The sequence below is a fragment of the Oreochromis niloticus genome, linkage group LG9 (assembly GCF_001858045.2).
Source record: "Oreochromis niloticus isolate F11D_XX linkage group LG9, O_niloticus_UMD_NMBU, whole genome shotgun sequence".
Lineage (NCBI taxonomy): Eukaryota > Metazoa > Chordata > Actinopteri > Cichliformes > Cichlidae > Oreochromis > Oreochromis niloticus.
Window position 1 is genome coordinate 18339927 of NC_031974.2, and position 14073 is coordinate 18353999.

The 14073-nt window shown below is 36.8% G+C and overlaps 1 protein-coding gene across 1 annotated transcript in view; it reads right to left on the minus strand.

Moving 5' to 3' along the window:
- Positions 1 to 14073, minus strand: part of vipr1b (vasoactive intestinal peptide receptor 1b) — a 51316-nt gene that overhangs the window by 25534 nt on the left and 11709 nt on the right. Inside the window, exons 2-3 of the mRNA XM_003439191.5 lie at positions 13644 to 13734; positions 10350 to 10460 (exon numbers count right to left, since the gene is read on the minus strand). Coding sequence (XP_003439239.2) covers positions 10350 to 10460; positions 13644 to 13734 — 202 coding nt within the window. The remainder of the gene's footprint in view (positions 1 to 10349; positions 10461 to 13643; positions 13735 to 14073) is intronic.

Sequence of the window (14073 nt, forward strand, 5' to 3'; positions counted from 1 at the left end):
CAAAAGGAAATCCTGCAAAATTCACTGCAAAAACTCAGGGAAGCTTGCTAATATGAGAGACTGACAAAATCAAAATAATAAAAAAATAGTTTAGTAACAGTTTCATGATGTTATTTCAATGAGAAACTAATAGGTAGTATTTTCACTTTAATCCAGTGTGTGTTGGTGAGTTGGGGGAACAAAAACAGCAGAGACCCAGATTTGGGGGTAAAAAGATCCTAAAATATAACACATGACATAAGTGTAATGCTGAATCCTTGCTTTTTAAGGCTGATAACAGGAGTATGCTTTGGGTTTAATAAGCTCCCAGAAATTTTACTGAAACACGAAAGTCTGTTACTAAATATGGACAGCGGCTGCGTTTGTCAGTGTGGGCTTTTCGATAAACATGGCTCCTTAATGCACCGAAGATTAAAGAATAGAAAAGACAGCTTTTTAACACAAAATGAGAGAGATGAGTTGAATTCAGGTAAAAGCCATTTCTCTTTACTTATGCCTCTTATTACAGGTGAAGCAATCACAAAAGAGGGGCTGTAGCTAAAAGTCAATGGTGGTTTTAATCTGAGAGACAAGCAAAAAGAGCTCCAAGTGAATAACAAAAAAATCGAGGGACAAAACATAAAGATTTCCATTAAGAAAACTATATTTGTCACAACACATTGTCTAGTACGAAAAACTGATTTTAAAGTAAAGTTTACCCCATTAACTTGGGTGAGATTTTTCAGAAGAAACACTAAACTACAAAAAATATAAAAATCACTTAAGTAAAAAGGCAACGTACATATTATGGAACATACATTGAAACTTTGTGAGAAAAAACAAGAAAGTGGTTGGTCTGGTTGGTCTTTTGCCAACATTTGGCCATCATGCAATGTTGCCTGTGGTGATTTTAAACTCACGGGTCCATTTAAACCAATCCAAGATTTTTAGCTTCGAATTCACCCTCTCTCACGTAGGCATCTGTACATGTAGTGCTGAAAATCCATCTTCTATCTATGAAGTGTTACATTTCCCCAGGACTCTAATTTGCTGTTTGACTCTCTGAGGGGCTTAATGCAGGTATGAGTGCATCTTCACTTCCAGAGGGGAGAAAAAAGAAGAGATCAGCTTGCAGAAAAAGCTCAGGGGAATTTTGACTGGCTGTTTAAAAGGTGATGGATTGGCTTTCATCACACCCAAAAAATATGCAGCGTTGAAAAAGCCATATCTGCTTTTTTGGATACAAGCCAGGAAAATATACGGAGAGGTGTTAAGTTTGGAAACTTTGTGAAAAAGGATAAGAGTAAGAAAAGTAAGAAAAGGCACAATTTGTGGAGTGAAGCGTTTTCCAGAAATAAGTAACACACAAGTCCAACACAATTTAAAGGAGTGATTAATTATTTTAGGATGCTGATTCACTTTCCAATAGTTAGATGTTAAATATGAAGCTTGTCAACTTAGCTTAGCCTTAAAACTAGAAAAGACAAAGCAGCTGTTGGGCTGAATCCAAAAAAACAAGCGTCTCTAAATCCCTGACAAACAGAAGCTGGTGTTTTTCCATTTTGCTTTTGGTACAGGTTAAATAAAGGAATTTTAACATTTTAATTACTCAGCTTTAGAGGTTTTAAATGACATTTTGTAACCACTGCACAAAGCTCAAGTCTCTCTATTTGCTTGGCTGTGACGCTCAGGAGTGCGTGTAGATGAAACATAAAGATATTTCGAGGACACATTTTACTACACTGAGTGCAAAATGTGCTATTTATGTCACGCTATCTATATCCTAAAAAACAAAATAAAAAAAAACTGTCTGCTTTACATCCTTTTTGTCTCTAATAATTAACTATTTTATAACCAGATGATGAAGGTTTAAGGCCTCATACCCAGAAGCTACATCCTTATACATACCATTTTATGACTCTGTTATGTTAATGGTTAAATCAAATCTATCTGTCTATCTCTCTGTCTGTGAGGAACATCAGTTAGTGTAAGTGGATTTGTAACAGTAAACGCCCCATCAGCCCCATTTTGTATCCAGTGGAGCTGTCAGTGATTGGATATTAGCACATATCAGTCAGGGTAACATTAACTTGCTGGGTCACAGAGCCAGGAGCAGGGAGAAAGCCTGCAGGTGTTGCAAAGAAGTAATGGGTATCTATCAGCTCCGATTTAAAAATGGCTCTCAGCGAGGAAAGGAAACGACTGAGAGGTTCGTGTCAGGAAATGTTATTTGATCCCGTGCTTCACTCTTCACCTGTACGCCATGCTTAATTTAATGTCCAAACATTTAATCTGAGGCAGATAAAAAAGAAGTGTAAAGAACGTCAGTGAATTAATATACTTCTCAAACTATTAAAAGCCGCATGTCCAATAACTGAGACCAGGGAGGTTACACAGAGGAGGAACACGAATAAATGTGAGATGGTAAAAATTGGTTTAAAGATTTTAAGGTCACAGTTAAACATAATCAGAAGCAATTGGGAATATGAATCCATGTGTTACGAGATTATAGCAACAACTATTTTTATAGTGTCCCCACCAGCTTGACAAAACAGTATTATATTACACCCTTGGTACTACAATAAAGTTGAATAAAATAATAAAATAAACTCTTTCCATTTACCTAAACTACTCTAAGATCCTTCTTCATGTTTTCTGCCAAATACATGCGCGTGCACATGAAACTCACTGTGTTCAAGCTGCACTTTGTGTTTGTTTCTGAGGGATAAAAGTTGTGTATCTACTTAAGATTTGGATACAGGGACTCTGCTAGACATCCCAGGTGATGAAACATCACCGTTAGGCTTTAGGGCCATTGTGTGGCTTCCTGTTTCCTGTTGGGCTAAACATTTATTAGCGCTCACAAGTCAATTTTTTGCAGAACTTTATAATAATGGCACACTATTGAGCAATATTAAGGTATTATATATCATTTATACAGCATTACTCCTCCTTAGTAGGCCATTTATAAATACAGATATGGTATTAGGACTATGATTATTACTAGCAGTGATGTAGCAACAGTGACAGCTGTATATGGTATAATAGTAACAGATGGATAAGCATATCTGTATTTATAAATGACATGCTAAAAAGGAGTAATGATATATAAATGATGAATTAAGTGCTTGCTATTACCTTACTAGTCTTATACCTAGTAATGATACCTATATCTAACACACACTTAATGGTGTGAGATTATTATAAAGTGCTGCCCAGTTTTTCTATTCATGTTTCTAGCTTGTTTACTGTACATGCAAATACAATAAAAATATAAAAATGCAGTCACCTGCTGCTGTTTTTTCACAACCTAAACAGCTTGAATGCCAGTAATAATGCTTGAACTGACAAACTAGAGTTTAACGATCCGTCTGAATACAGCCCAGGGTCACAGTCAAACGCATCAGTCCAACACGCTGACACTAACCTTCAGCAGCACAAGATTAACGCAAGCAAACTCACAGTAGCAGGTCCCCGATCCCTGTCAGTAGGCCATAATATCGCCTAATATTTACAATCTATGCTGGTCAGAGAAAGGTGGGAGTCACGGAAAATTTTCACTGAAGACTTCAGTAAAGTTTCAAGTTAATCATCTTTTGGGAAGAGAGAGAAAACTCTCATCAGTGTTGTACAATCGTATTTTCTTCATCACCTCAGTATGAAGTGTAACGACCACATCCTGCCTAACCCACAACAACCGAGAGAAATCATTGTTAACATCTACTCTTCCGGCGGGTGCTAACACCTGATTAATCGTCACGTTCCCCCTACATTAGAAGACTCAGGAGGAGCAGAGAGCACGTGAGACAAATGAGTGGTCTAAACTCAGGTGAGACATAATGCTTGACTTGATTTCACTCATTACTGTAAAATGAATCAAAACAATCACAACAAGAGTAATTTATTGAATTACCTGTTAATCACGCCGTGCTTATGAAGACAATATGAATAGCTGGGAAAAGGCCATAGAAAAGCCTCTCTGCATGTTGGCATCTGAGTGAGTGACACCCAACTCGCCAGGAGCAGAGAAAGGAGGACGACTCTCCTCCTTTTTAAAACTTCTCTCTGCATTTTCATGTCAGAAATATTACTTCCTGTTCACTGACAGTTTATTTTACATTCCCATGAAATACTGAGTTAATTTCATGACTTCATAACTGCTGTAGTCATTACTGTTGATGGTTGGGAAACTACATCCTATTATATTTTTTCATATAATAATATTAAAACCATTATTTAGTAATAAAAGAGAACCAATACGAGCATCAGCAGGATAAGGATTACTGTGCCCTGGTTCTGGTTTCTTGTTGAATATGTCCTTTGTTTGGATTTAACTGATTTCCTTTCTTGTGTTGTTAAACGTCTCATCCTTGTCCTCCTCTTCACCTTTTGTCAGGGTGTTAGTTCCTTCGTTTTCCTTCGTTAATACCTCTTTGGGAATCACTTTGATGATGCAAAGATACAATCTCATGTCTGTCAGAAAAGCTGGACTGGACTGAAAATGAGTGAAAAATCAGCCAATGTCCAAAGAAAAACTTTGAAACCACTTTAACCACTTTATAAAATTACATGCAAGTCTGACCCATTGGAAACAAACGATAAAGAAATGAGGCTTGAGACTATCGTGCAGTACTGTAAATTAGATGTTTTGGTCAAATGGGTCATTTTAATTCTTTGCTAGGTGTTTGCCAGGTAACACGATGACATCATTATTTTTGATATACTGCTGGCGATGTATGATGGGTTCACAGACAAAGAAACAAACACACAGACAGAGATTTTGTGTATTGCAGTAACAATTACAGCACAGTAGTTATACTGTAACGACACACAGCTGGGCAGTAGCTTCACTGTTCACCACTACAACCTCAGTGCCTAAGGCCCCCAGAATCTCGAAGATTATTTGTTTATTCATCACAAGTCATATGGTAATTTAGATTAGTCATTTTACTAATATCATAAAGATATACAATTTAATAGAAAATTCTCTTAAAGTTTAAACTACAAACTTATTACCAATCTACACTGTTGTAATACCCATCAAATTGTAGCTCACAGGCACCCCAGAAAATATTTAGTGAATTAGTACAACACCTGAGCTTCAACCAGGGTCACATCCAGACCCTTGATGATAACTTTAGGCAACAAATGCATTGGTTGAAAAGGTTAATTAGAGATGATAGTTTGTAATACTGCACATATGTTGACTCCCAAGTCACTGCTCTACATTTACCCACAAGTCCTGGCAGTACATACAAATAAAAAGTATACAAGATGCCGTTTTTTTTTTAATGGGAAACAAATAAAAACATTGTCAACAATATTTTATATACTCCTGGTACTTTAATTAAAAAGATTTTCTTATTTTGTTATTCGAAATAACATCTGGAATTCACACCTGGAAAGCATAAATGTACTTGGTGTAGCAAAAATGAAAACCGTCAGAGGCAGTCACTTCTATCCAACGTTTGTTAAAGTGAAATACTGATTTCTGTTTATCAATTATCTAGCAATAGCATTCATATAGCCAGGGGTTAAAGTGGACTGGCACCTCCATTGATGAGTGATTAAATCCAGTAGGCAGATTAATGCAAATCACTATTAAATGAGTTGATTTTTCATGTGCCTGGTGTTGCATCCAGTGACAGCATGGAGACGTTTGCTCAGTAATGAATAAATAATATTGTCGCTGCTTTCACCATTTTCTTCCTCCTGTGTTGTGTTTATTTGTTCAGATGTAAATAAATTCTGGTCGGTGGTACTTTAGTGGACAGCTAGTGGTACTGAAGAGGAGCGTGCATAAACGGAATAACGTTTTTTTAAGTGGCAGAAAATGTCAAATGCAACTTTTCAAACAGCTCAACAAATACCAGCAAACACACAAATTGTCTGTGTGCAACTTGTTACAAAATGAGCTAAATTACAGCTGCTGTATTTCACAGGGAGAAGAAAGAAAAACGTTAATGTGCGGCATTGATAGATGGAGAAAGATGTAAGAAAGACAGGAAAACAGAGGAAGATGAGAGATTATTTTCAAAGGTAAGGAACTCTCTGCAAGTTATGAACTGGAAATTTAAGGATATTTGCAAGTAATATCCTTAATCATTTTAGCGTTTTTAACTCAGATATTATATCTACGTGATGTATTGCTGGATTACATTTTTGTGAAACATCTTGGGACACCAACTGAATCAGTGTTATTCAAAGGTGGGTTAGTTTGGAGTACAGCGACAAAGTTTACAGTGATGCACTATGTTAGACTGGCTGCATGGGTACTGTTACTAGGGTAGATCAAGGTAGCAGACATCGACACTGTGTAATTATGTCTTCCAACAAACTGTCACATTCAAATGAACTTATAATTAAGTGCCTTGAGACAACTGCTGTTGTGATTTGGCATTATATACATAAAACTGGATTGAACTGAATTAATCAAGCCATTAAAAGTACATAAGGTACCAGTTTGATGCCACCATGTCACCCCGCTATCTTGAGTTCTGCCTAATCACATGTTATGTATGTGGCTAAAGACCGGCTCCATATGTAGCATCTCAAAGGTGGAGGAAAAGAGAACTCGCATTTTTATACATCTTAAATGGGGTCCCCCACAGTCCAACAACGTTACATCCACTTCAAAAACAGTTTCACTAATGTTAACTAACAGCAGCTAACATAGGCTAACAGCAGCTAACAGCACCAAAAACAGCAGCACTTACTGACAGAAAAGTTCAGCTCAACAACTCACTTCAGTTTTGCTGTTATTGAACAGAAGAGAGCTTCACTGACTCATATATGACTTCTTTCACAATGTTTTCAGCCTCTTTCAGAGTAAACAGATGTTGACATAAACTGACAGCTGAGGTGAGAAGTAGACTGAGAGCCTAGACTTACTCCAGATGAACGACAGCCAGATTTCTTTGTTTTACAGAGGCTACGTTAGCTAGGATTATGTACTTGAACTGGGAGGGTTACAAAACAAAACTCCCTCAACTGCAATCTGCCATCTACTTATATCTAGTATTGAGATTTTACACATTGCGGCTTTAAGGTGTTTATGCCATTGTTTATGTTTTATACTAGCTTTAGTGTCTATGAGTTAGAATACAGCTCATAAAACAACAACATATAAGGAGTGAAAAGAAAAGATTTCTGCTCAAAATGCTGACTTTATTTAGTTTAGTTACATGTAAATCTTCCACCTAATTTTGTTACACAAGTATAGTGTAAAATGTTGATTGGTACATGTTCAGTTTATACCAAGCACATTTTCCTTACAGATAATAAATAAACCTTGGCTTTTATACATTTCAGTTTCGTTTTACTCTGAATTATTGCTTCGTGTTTATTGAGAGTGAAAATTTTATTTAGTGTATCTTTTTGAATTCAGTTGACTAAATCCACAAAGAGCAGTGAATAGTAAAATATTAGTGAATAGTGAGGAGCAGCACAGGTCAGCTGATCACAGCCTTACCCAAAGAAGAATCTATGGAGCTCACACACAATTTATCACATGACCTATTTTGACGTAATTCTTTTCTCCGGCCTGTCAAATCCCACTTTAACCCCCAAAACACACAAAACAACTGTTTCAAAAACAAAGACATCAATGCAGCACAGACGCTGAAGTTATTCACTATAGTCTGTCCATTCAAGCAGACCATCAGTGACAATATCTATCTTCTTTTTTTTTTTCCTCAACTGAAAGAAGCAAGAGAGTCGAGAAATAAGATTTCTTTGTTTAGTCACAGATGTGAAGCTTCGGCTGTAAAGGCATTGAGAGTAAATCTGAAGGACACAAGTTTAAAAAAAAGGTAAAGCTAACAAAAAAAAAAAAGTCCAAGACAGGCAATATGTAATTGCAAAAAGATAAATGACCGTTCAGCTTTTTTTCTTATGTAGAGCCATTAACAAGATCAAAAATATTCTTGGTGATGTAAAAAGTGTTAATTTACTGTATGAAGGGAGCAGGGGCGGAAAGAAACTTGGCTCAATTGCAAAGCAAAAGTGTGATATATATACAATTTTTGGACTTTGCAGATGATATTCAAAAAGTTGTACTGCTTACTTTTCTTGTCCTAGTTCATTGAAACAGCACCAGCCCCTCCTCTCCTTTGTGTCTGTACCTCGTCCAGAATAAAGGTTAAGCAGGGGTCCGAGCAGTTTTCTTCCAATCCGTGACAGAGTCTATCCAGACTTTACATCTAGTCCTCGGCTTTGTCCATTCATTACATCTACAGTAACCTCAGTGAAGTTTTAACATTAACATCAAGCGCTTTTTCAAATTCTATATGTACCATACATACACATTGCAGGTTCAACACAGAACACTAGTTTTATGTGCAGACACTTTAATCAGAACAACGTCCTTCCACACAGCACGATGACGCAGTTATTTAACAGTGCGGTTTCCTGTGCAGCAAGCTCAGCATAGCTATAGGCTTTCTGTGCATTAGCTTGACAACACATTAGTGTTTAAAACCTCAATCAGACATGACGGGTATTATGACAGTGCTTATCAGCTCTCTCTGCTTCAGGCTGTGTGCACGCTCACATAAAAGGTGTCATTTGGCTCTCCTTCTGCACAAAATGGATCAATTGAAGGCTGCCTGTTTTGGTCAAAGACACTAGCAGGAAAAAAGGTGATAGGGACAGATAAAGAATGGGATGTGAAAATATAATCGCAAAAGGCAACACAGATCCTGCAAATGAGTCAAGAGAGGTAATATATTTATTTTAACACTCGTGTGCTTGACATTTATTTCTTAAGCGTCACTCTTTGACAGCTGCTACCTTATAGTTCTGACAACATATTTATATTTATACATGAGTGCATTTACTCTCTCTCCCACATCCTAGTGAGAGAGACAGATGTCAAAATCAATGTAATTTGTGGTCACATCCAAGTTAAATTTAATTATTCTTTAATTTAGTCCTCTTATCTTTACTCTTTTACCTGCAGTTCCAGCAGCATAAAATAGACTTGGTGGTAAATTACAATAAAATGTAAAATAATTTATACATTTTCTGCAAAACCAACTGAATGCAGGTAAATTCTGTACTGTAAAACTGCCCTCCATGGCTTCCTTTGAGGTATTAAGCACAGCTTAATAAGTTGCATTTATAAAATCTATTCCTTCAGAAAAAAACCTCACAGCATGCGATCAGGAAAGAAATCAGGGAACATGTGTTAGAAAAAGATGAATTTGAACCAAGTCTGAAATGAGATTGGCAGATTTGATTTTTTTAAGTTTTTCTCAGTGAAAGCTAAAATCAGACCTTTTATTTTTTTAATAACTTTCAGAATGTGATCCGTGATTTTACCACAGCCATACTCGATTACTGCAGTTCTTTATATGCCAGAGCGTGCCAGGCACGGTTATGATGACTGCAGTTAGTCCAAAATGCTGCTGCTCGTAAATGTAAAGATGAACATATTAAACTTACCTTGGCATCGTTAAACTGGCTACCTGTACAGCTTAGGATTCATTTTAAAACCCTTGTAAGTGCTTGCATCGGCTTGCCCCTGAGATGTTTGATATTTACGGTTTTATTCTGCTTATCAGAGGCTTGAGTCAGCTGAACACTTCCAAGCACCAACCTGACTAATCGGTAAGCTTCACTAACAGTAGTCAACTTTTAAAAACTGTGCTAGTGGGCATCAGTTTAGCTCAGTGGGTGAGCAGACGCCAGTATGCCACATGTCCAGAGGCCTGGGTTTGACTCCAACCTGCCTCACTTTCCTGTCTGTGTTCCCCGCTCCACTATTACATAAAAAGGTTTTAACATTAAAGTTGATACTCATGTGCTTTGGTTGATTTTAGGCTGACGTGCTGAAATTCAGCCTATTCTTTTTGCATTTTAATAAAATGCATACATGTAAAAACTTCTGATATTTTATGGATTTGTCATATAAATAATGATGAACTGAAGCTTTTTATGGGCCTCATGAATCAATATCCAATTTCCCCTGAGTTGTTTGCTGCAGGCTTTCTGTTGGGTATCCAGTGACTGTCCTTGATATTTTAAATGTCCATTTGCACGCAAGGAGCAAATTTTATCTTCAGTGTCTACCCAAAGGCTCAACTGTATGCAAATAACCTTTTAAATATGAAAATACTCACAGTTATAAAAGAATAAATAAATGTGTTAGCTCGTGGCTAAATGACAGCACTGCTGAGCGAAGTCCTGCTACGGCATCTTTAGGCTTTTTGGCCACAAAGCAATTATTTCCTTCATAAAGAAAATTACATACATTTAAATGATGGTTCGTTTTCTTCTTCTCGAGCTTGTTATTTTACGGAAGAGCACATAGAGAACATCTGTTATTCCTTGTTTTGTGCATTTACATAAACTGAATGTAAATGATTTACCTTTCTGATGGTCACTGAAGTAGCTGAAATAAGGCGGGCAGGTTATTGTAACCACCTCTCCGACCCGAGCTGAAGGCCAACAGGCGATGATGTCCCACATGCCTTGGCATCCTGCCAGGTGAACATAATAACATCAGCATGGCATCGCTCGTATTGTAAGAGACACACGTGCAAGCACCAACACCACGATTACAAAATGAAATCATGTTCAACACGAAAGCCATGAAATAATTAAATAAATGATTAATGGCAAGCAGCAGCCGCGTGGTATCATTCAGTTTCACTTTAGGGACGTAGTTACAGGTTTGCAGTCATAATATGGGTTAAAGAAAAACTCATTCATGGTGGTTTCATCTTCTATGCCTCCAATCTTCAAGCAACAGATTAATTTTATTTTTAAACATACTGATTTGTCACAATCAATATTTAATCAGCTTGACATTTATCTGAGATAATGGACTGCCTGAGAGTCTCAGTGGAAACTTTATCAGAGACACCTTGCTAATATGGAGTTAGGCCCCTTTTTGCCTTTAGAGCTACCTTAATAATAATTATTCTATAGATGAAACAATTTTTTTTGAAAAGATGGAGATTTTCATCCACAGTTGCTGCAGGTTTGCTGAGATCTGGTGACTGTGGATGCCGTTTGAGTTCAGTGAACTCACTGTCTTATTTAAGAAATGATATAGAGTTAAAGATGATTCGAGCTTTGTGACATGGTGATACATGGTAAAATGGATCCATGCTTTCATGTTGTTTACACCAAATTCTGACTCTACAATCTGAATGTTGCAGCAGAAGTCAACAATCACCAGACCAATCAGTAGTCTTGTAATCTTCTGATCTGACCCTGTGTGAACTGTAACTTCAGTTTCCTGTTCTTAGCTGACAGCAGTGGGAAACAGTACGGTCTTCTGCTGCTGTAGCCCATCTGTTTCAAAGTCTATGCTCTTCTGCATACCTTTGTTGTATCAAGTGGTTATTTGAGTTGAGGTTGCCCTCTCATCAGCTTAACACAGTCTGGTCCTTCTCCTTTTACCTCTGCCACTACATTGTACTTTTGGTAGATAAATTTTTATAATTACCTTTTATCTTGTTTTCATTTAGGTTTTTGCTCTTTATTATTCTTACTTCTGCTCTCCACGGATTTCATTAGTAAGTTAGTAGTGAAATTTCTGTTTCTCACATGACACCAAGGCTCAAAAAAGCACACACTATGCATAATAAAAAGCTACTTTTGGCAGCTCTTGTTCACAAGGGGTGGGTAACTGTGCATTTTTAATTTGGGTGATTTTTACATTGATGTCCTTATCTGATGCAAATCCTCAAAGTTTATTTAGGATAACTGCCTTCTACACTTGGTGCCTAGATATACAACCACATCTTAAAATGTCCACAAACTACCTTTGATCTATTATTATTTTGAACATATTTTTAATTGTTTTTATTTTAAGTATTTTAAATTCTTAATTCATTTTACTATTTTATTTATAATTAGTTATTATTTTTTTATTAATCTAATAAAATCTAAGAAAAAATGCTAATTTCTAAATAATAATTTTGAAAAACAAAAGTGAAAACATAGCAATGTGAAAGTGTTATTCAGCTGCACCTTCCAAATACATTACTTACTTACTTGACTTATAACACCTGAGTTAACTACAGGAAATGATGACACGAGCAATGCAAAGCAAACAAACAGCTTCTCTATGACATCTTGTGCAATCACCATATTTTCCTTTCATAAAATGTTTATACTTGATTAATGTTACAAGTTAAAATCTACTTTCAATCAAAATGTTTTAATGTCTAAACTATTATAAGAAAACCAAGGAACTGCTGAAGGATCCCTTGATGTATTATGTTGCACCGCCATAGGCTGTAAGCTTATGGTTCCTCACAAACACTCATGTTAACTCAGTTACTCAGGATGTGACCCCTGACTGCAACTTCAACTATCTTCCGGTTGAGGAAGGAGATAAGAAAGAAAAATAAGGGCCATTGCAGCAATAAAGAACGCTGTTTCCACTGTTAACTTAACGCAGCATGCCGTATGTACAGCATGTGTAGTGATTTTTTATTAAAATGAAAGGAAATGGAGATAGTGCCAACAACGTTTAACATCAATATTTCACTGCGTTCCTAAAGTCACAGGAAGGACAGCCAAGCAGATATCTCAGTGGGCCAAAAAGAGAAGCATACATTACATTTTGAATCTAAATTGGTGTCTGAGTTAAAAGGCATTGGTGTATTTTTACCTACTTTAACAGGATAAAAGTTTACTACTGCATGTGGTGTCCTGTTCCTATGGCTTACTGCTGTGCCTCCCTGTTTGTGTCTCCTGCTGTTTGTCTGTCATTGTGTTACATGTTTCTATTTCAGTCTCTTTCTGTTTTATTTTGAAAGTTATTTTCCCTCTCGTGGCTTAATGTGGCTGTTATGTCCTGCCTTTATTGCCTTTACATCTCATTGTGTCATCATGGGATTTAGGTCACCTTAAACCTGTCTTCTTCGTTGGTGTTGATTCTTCAGTCTCTGTCGGTTTACCTGGTAAACCTCCTGTCTCACCTCTTCCATGGTGAGCCTTCTGAGCTTTGATTTTCTAATAGTTGTTATTATTTTTCTCACTTTCCTGCCACCTCCACCACCACTTTTTTATACTTGCAGCCTGTTCATCTACCTTCTTAAATTCCTGCTTTTTGAATTACTAAATAGCACACTAACAACACAAAAGCCATGATGTGTACATCTGTTAGGACTTCTGTTTTATAGTGTGCATGTAGATGTAGAAACAATTAATTTATACTGATGATTATTATGATTATTATTGTTGGAAGTTAAAGAAAGATACAAAGGGAACACTTATTCATAATGTAGGTGGGAAGATTGTGTTCTGCTTGGTTAGTCTGAATGTAAAAATATGTCATTACATCAGTGTGTTTACAGCTGGTTGACTTGTGACAGTGATGAGCATGAATTGACACTTTCTTTTTTTAACAGGCTTTAACCTGTGGGCTAAATCGGCTGTGTGGATGGAAAAACAAACACTGGAATGATTACAAAAAGTCTAACATTATGCTATACTCGATCATAGTTAAACTCATAAGTTGTTGGACGAGTTGACTGCAGGACACTCCGTTAAGTTTCTGAAGAAATGTCTTTCTGAAATATAAATTCACACACTGTCTGACCTCACCTCACTATATATTTACTAACTATGCCTCCCGTTTCCTTTAAATAGCCTTTTACACACCCTAAAGAGCCAGAGAGACTACATATGTTTTCCATAATGACCTGAAGTGACGTTCCCAGAGGTGCTATTTTCACAACGCTCTTTCTCCAGCTGGATCTCGTTCACCACATCGCACATCTGCACCGATAGCACCTGCGGACGAAACAGAAAGCACATTTAAGTTTCAGGAGTGAAAAAATGCCTCTATTGGCTGCAACAGAAAGAACTTCTATTTAGCGAGGTGCACACAAGAACACCAGGAAGTATGAGCTTACAGTTATATTAGTAAACATTTTCTCATCACCGTCTTGCAACACCAGCTTTTCATGCTATATTTTATTAGACTGAACTAATGACTAATAATACGCTAAACAGAAAGAAATGTTCTCAAACTGAGCTTCTTTTTTTTGCCAGGGAAATAGATTCTCTTGTGCAAATAAATTAGGGAGAGGAGAAGGGAGCCACTGAGTAATCTGCTGTGACTGTTCATCT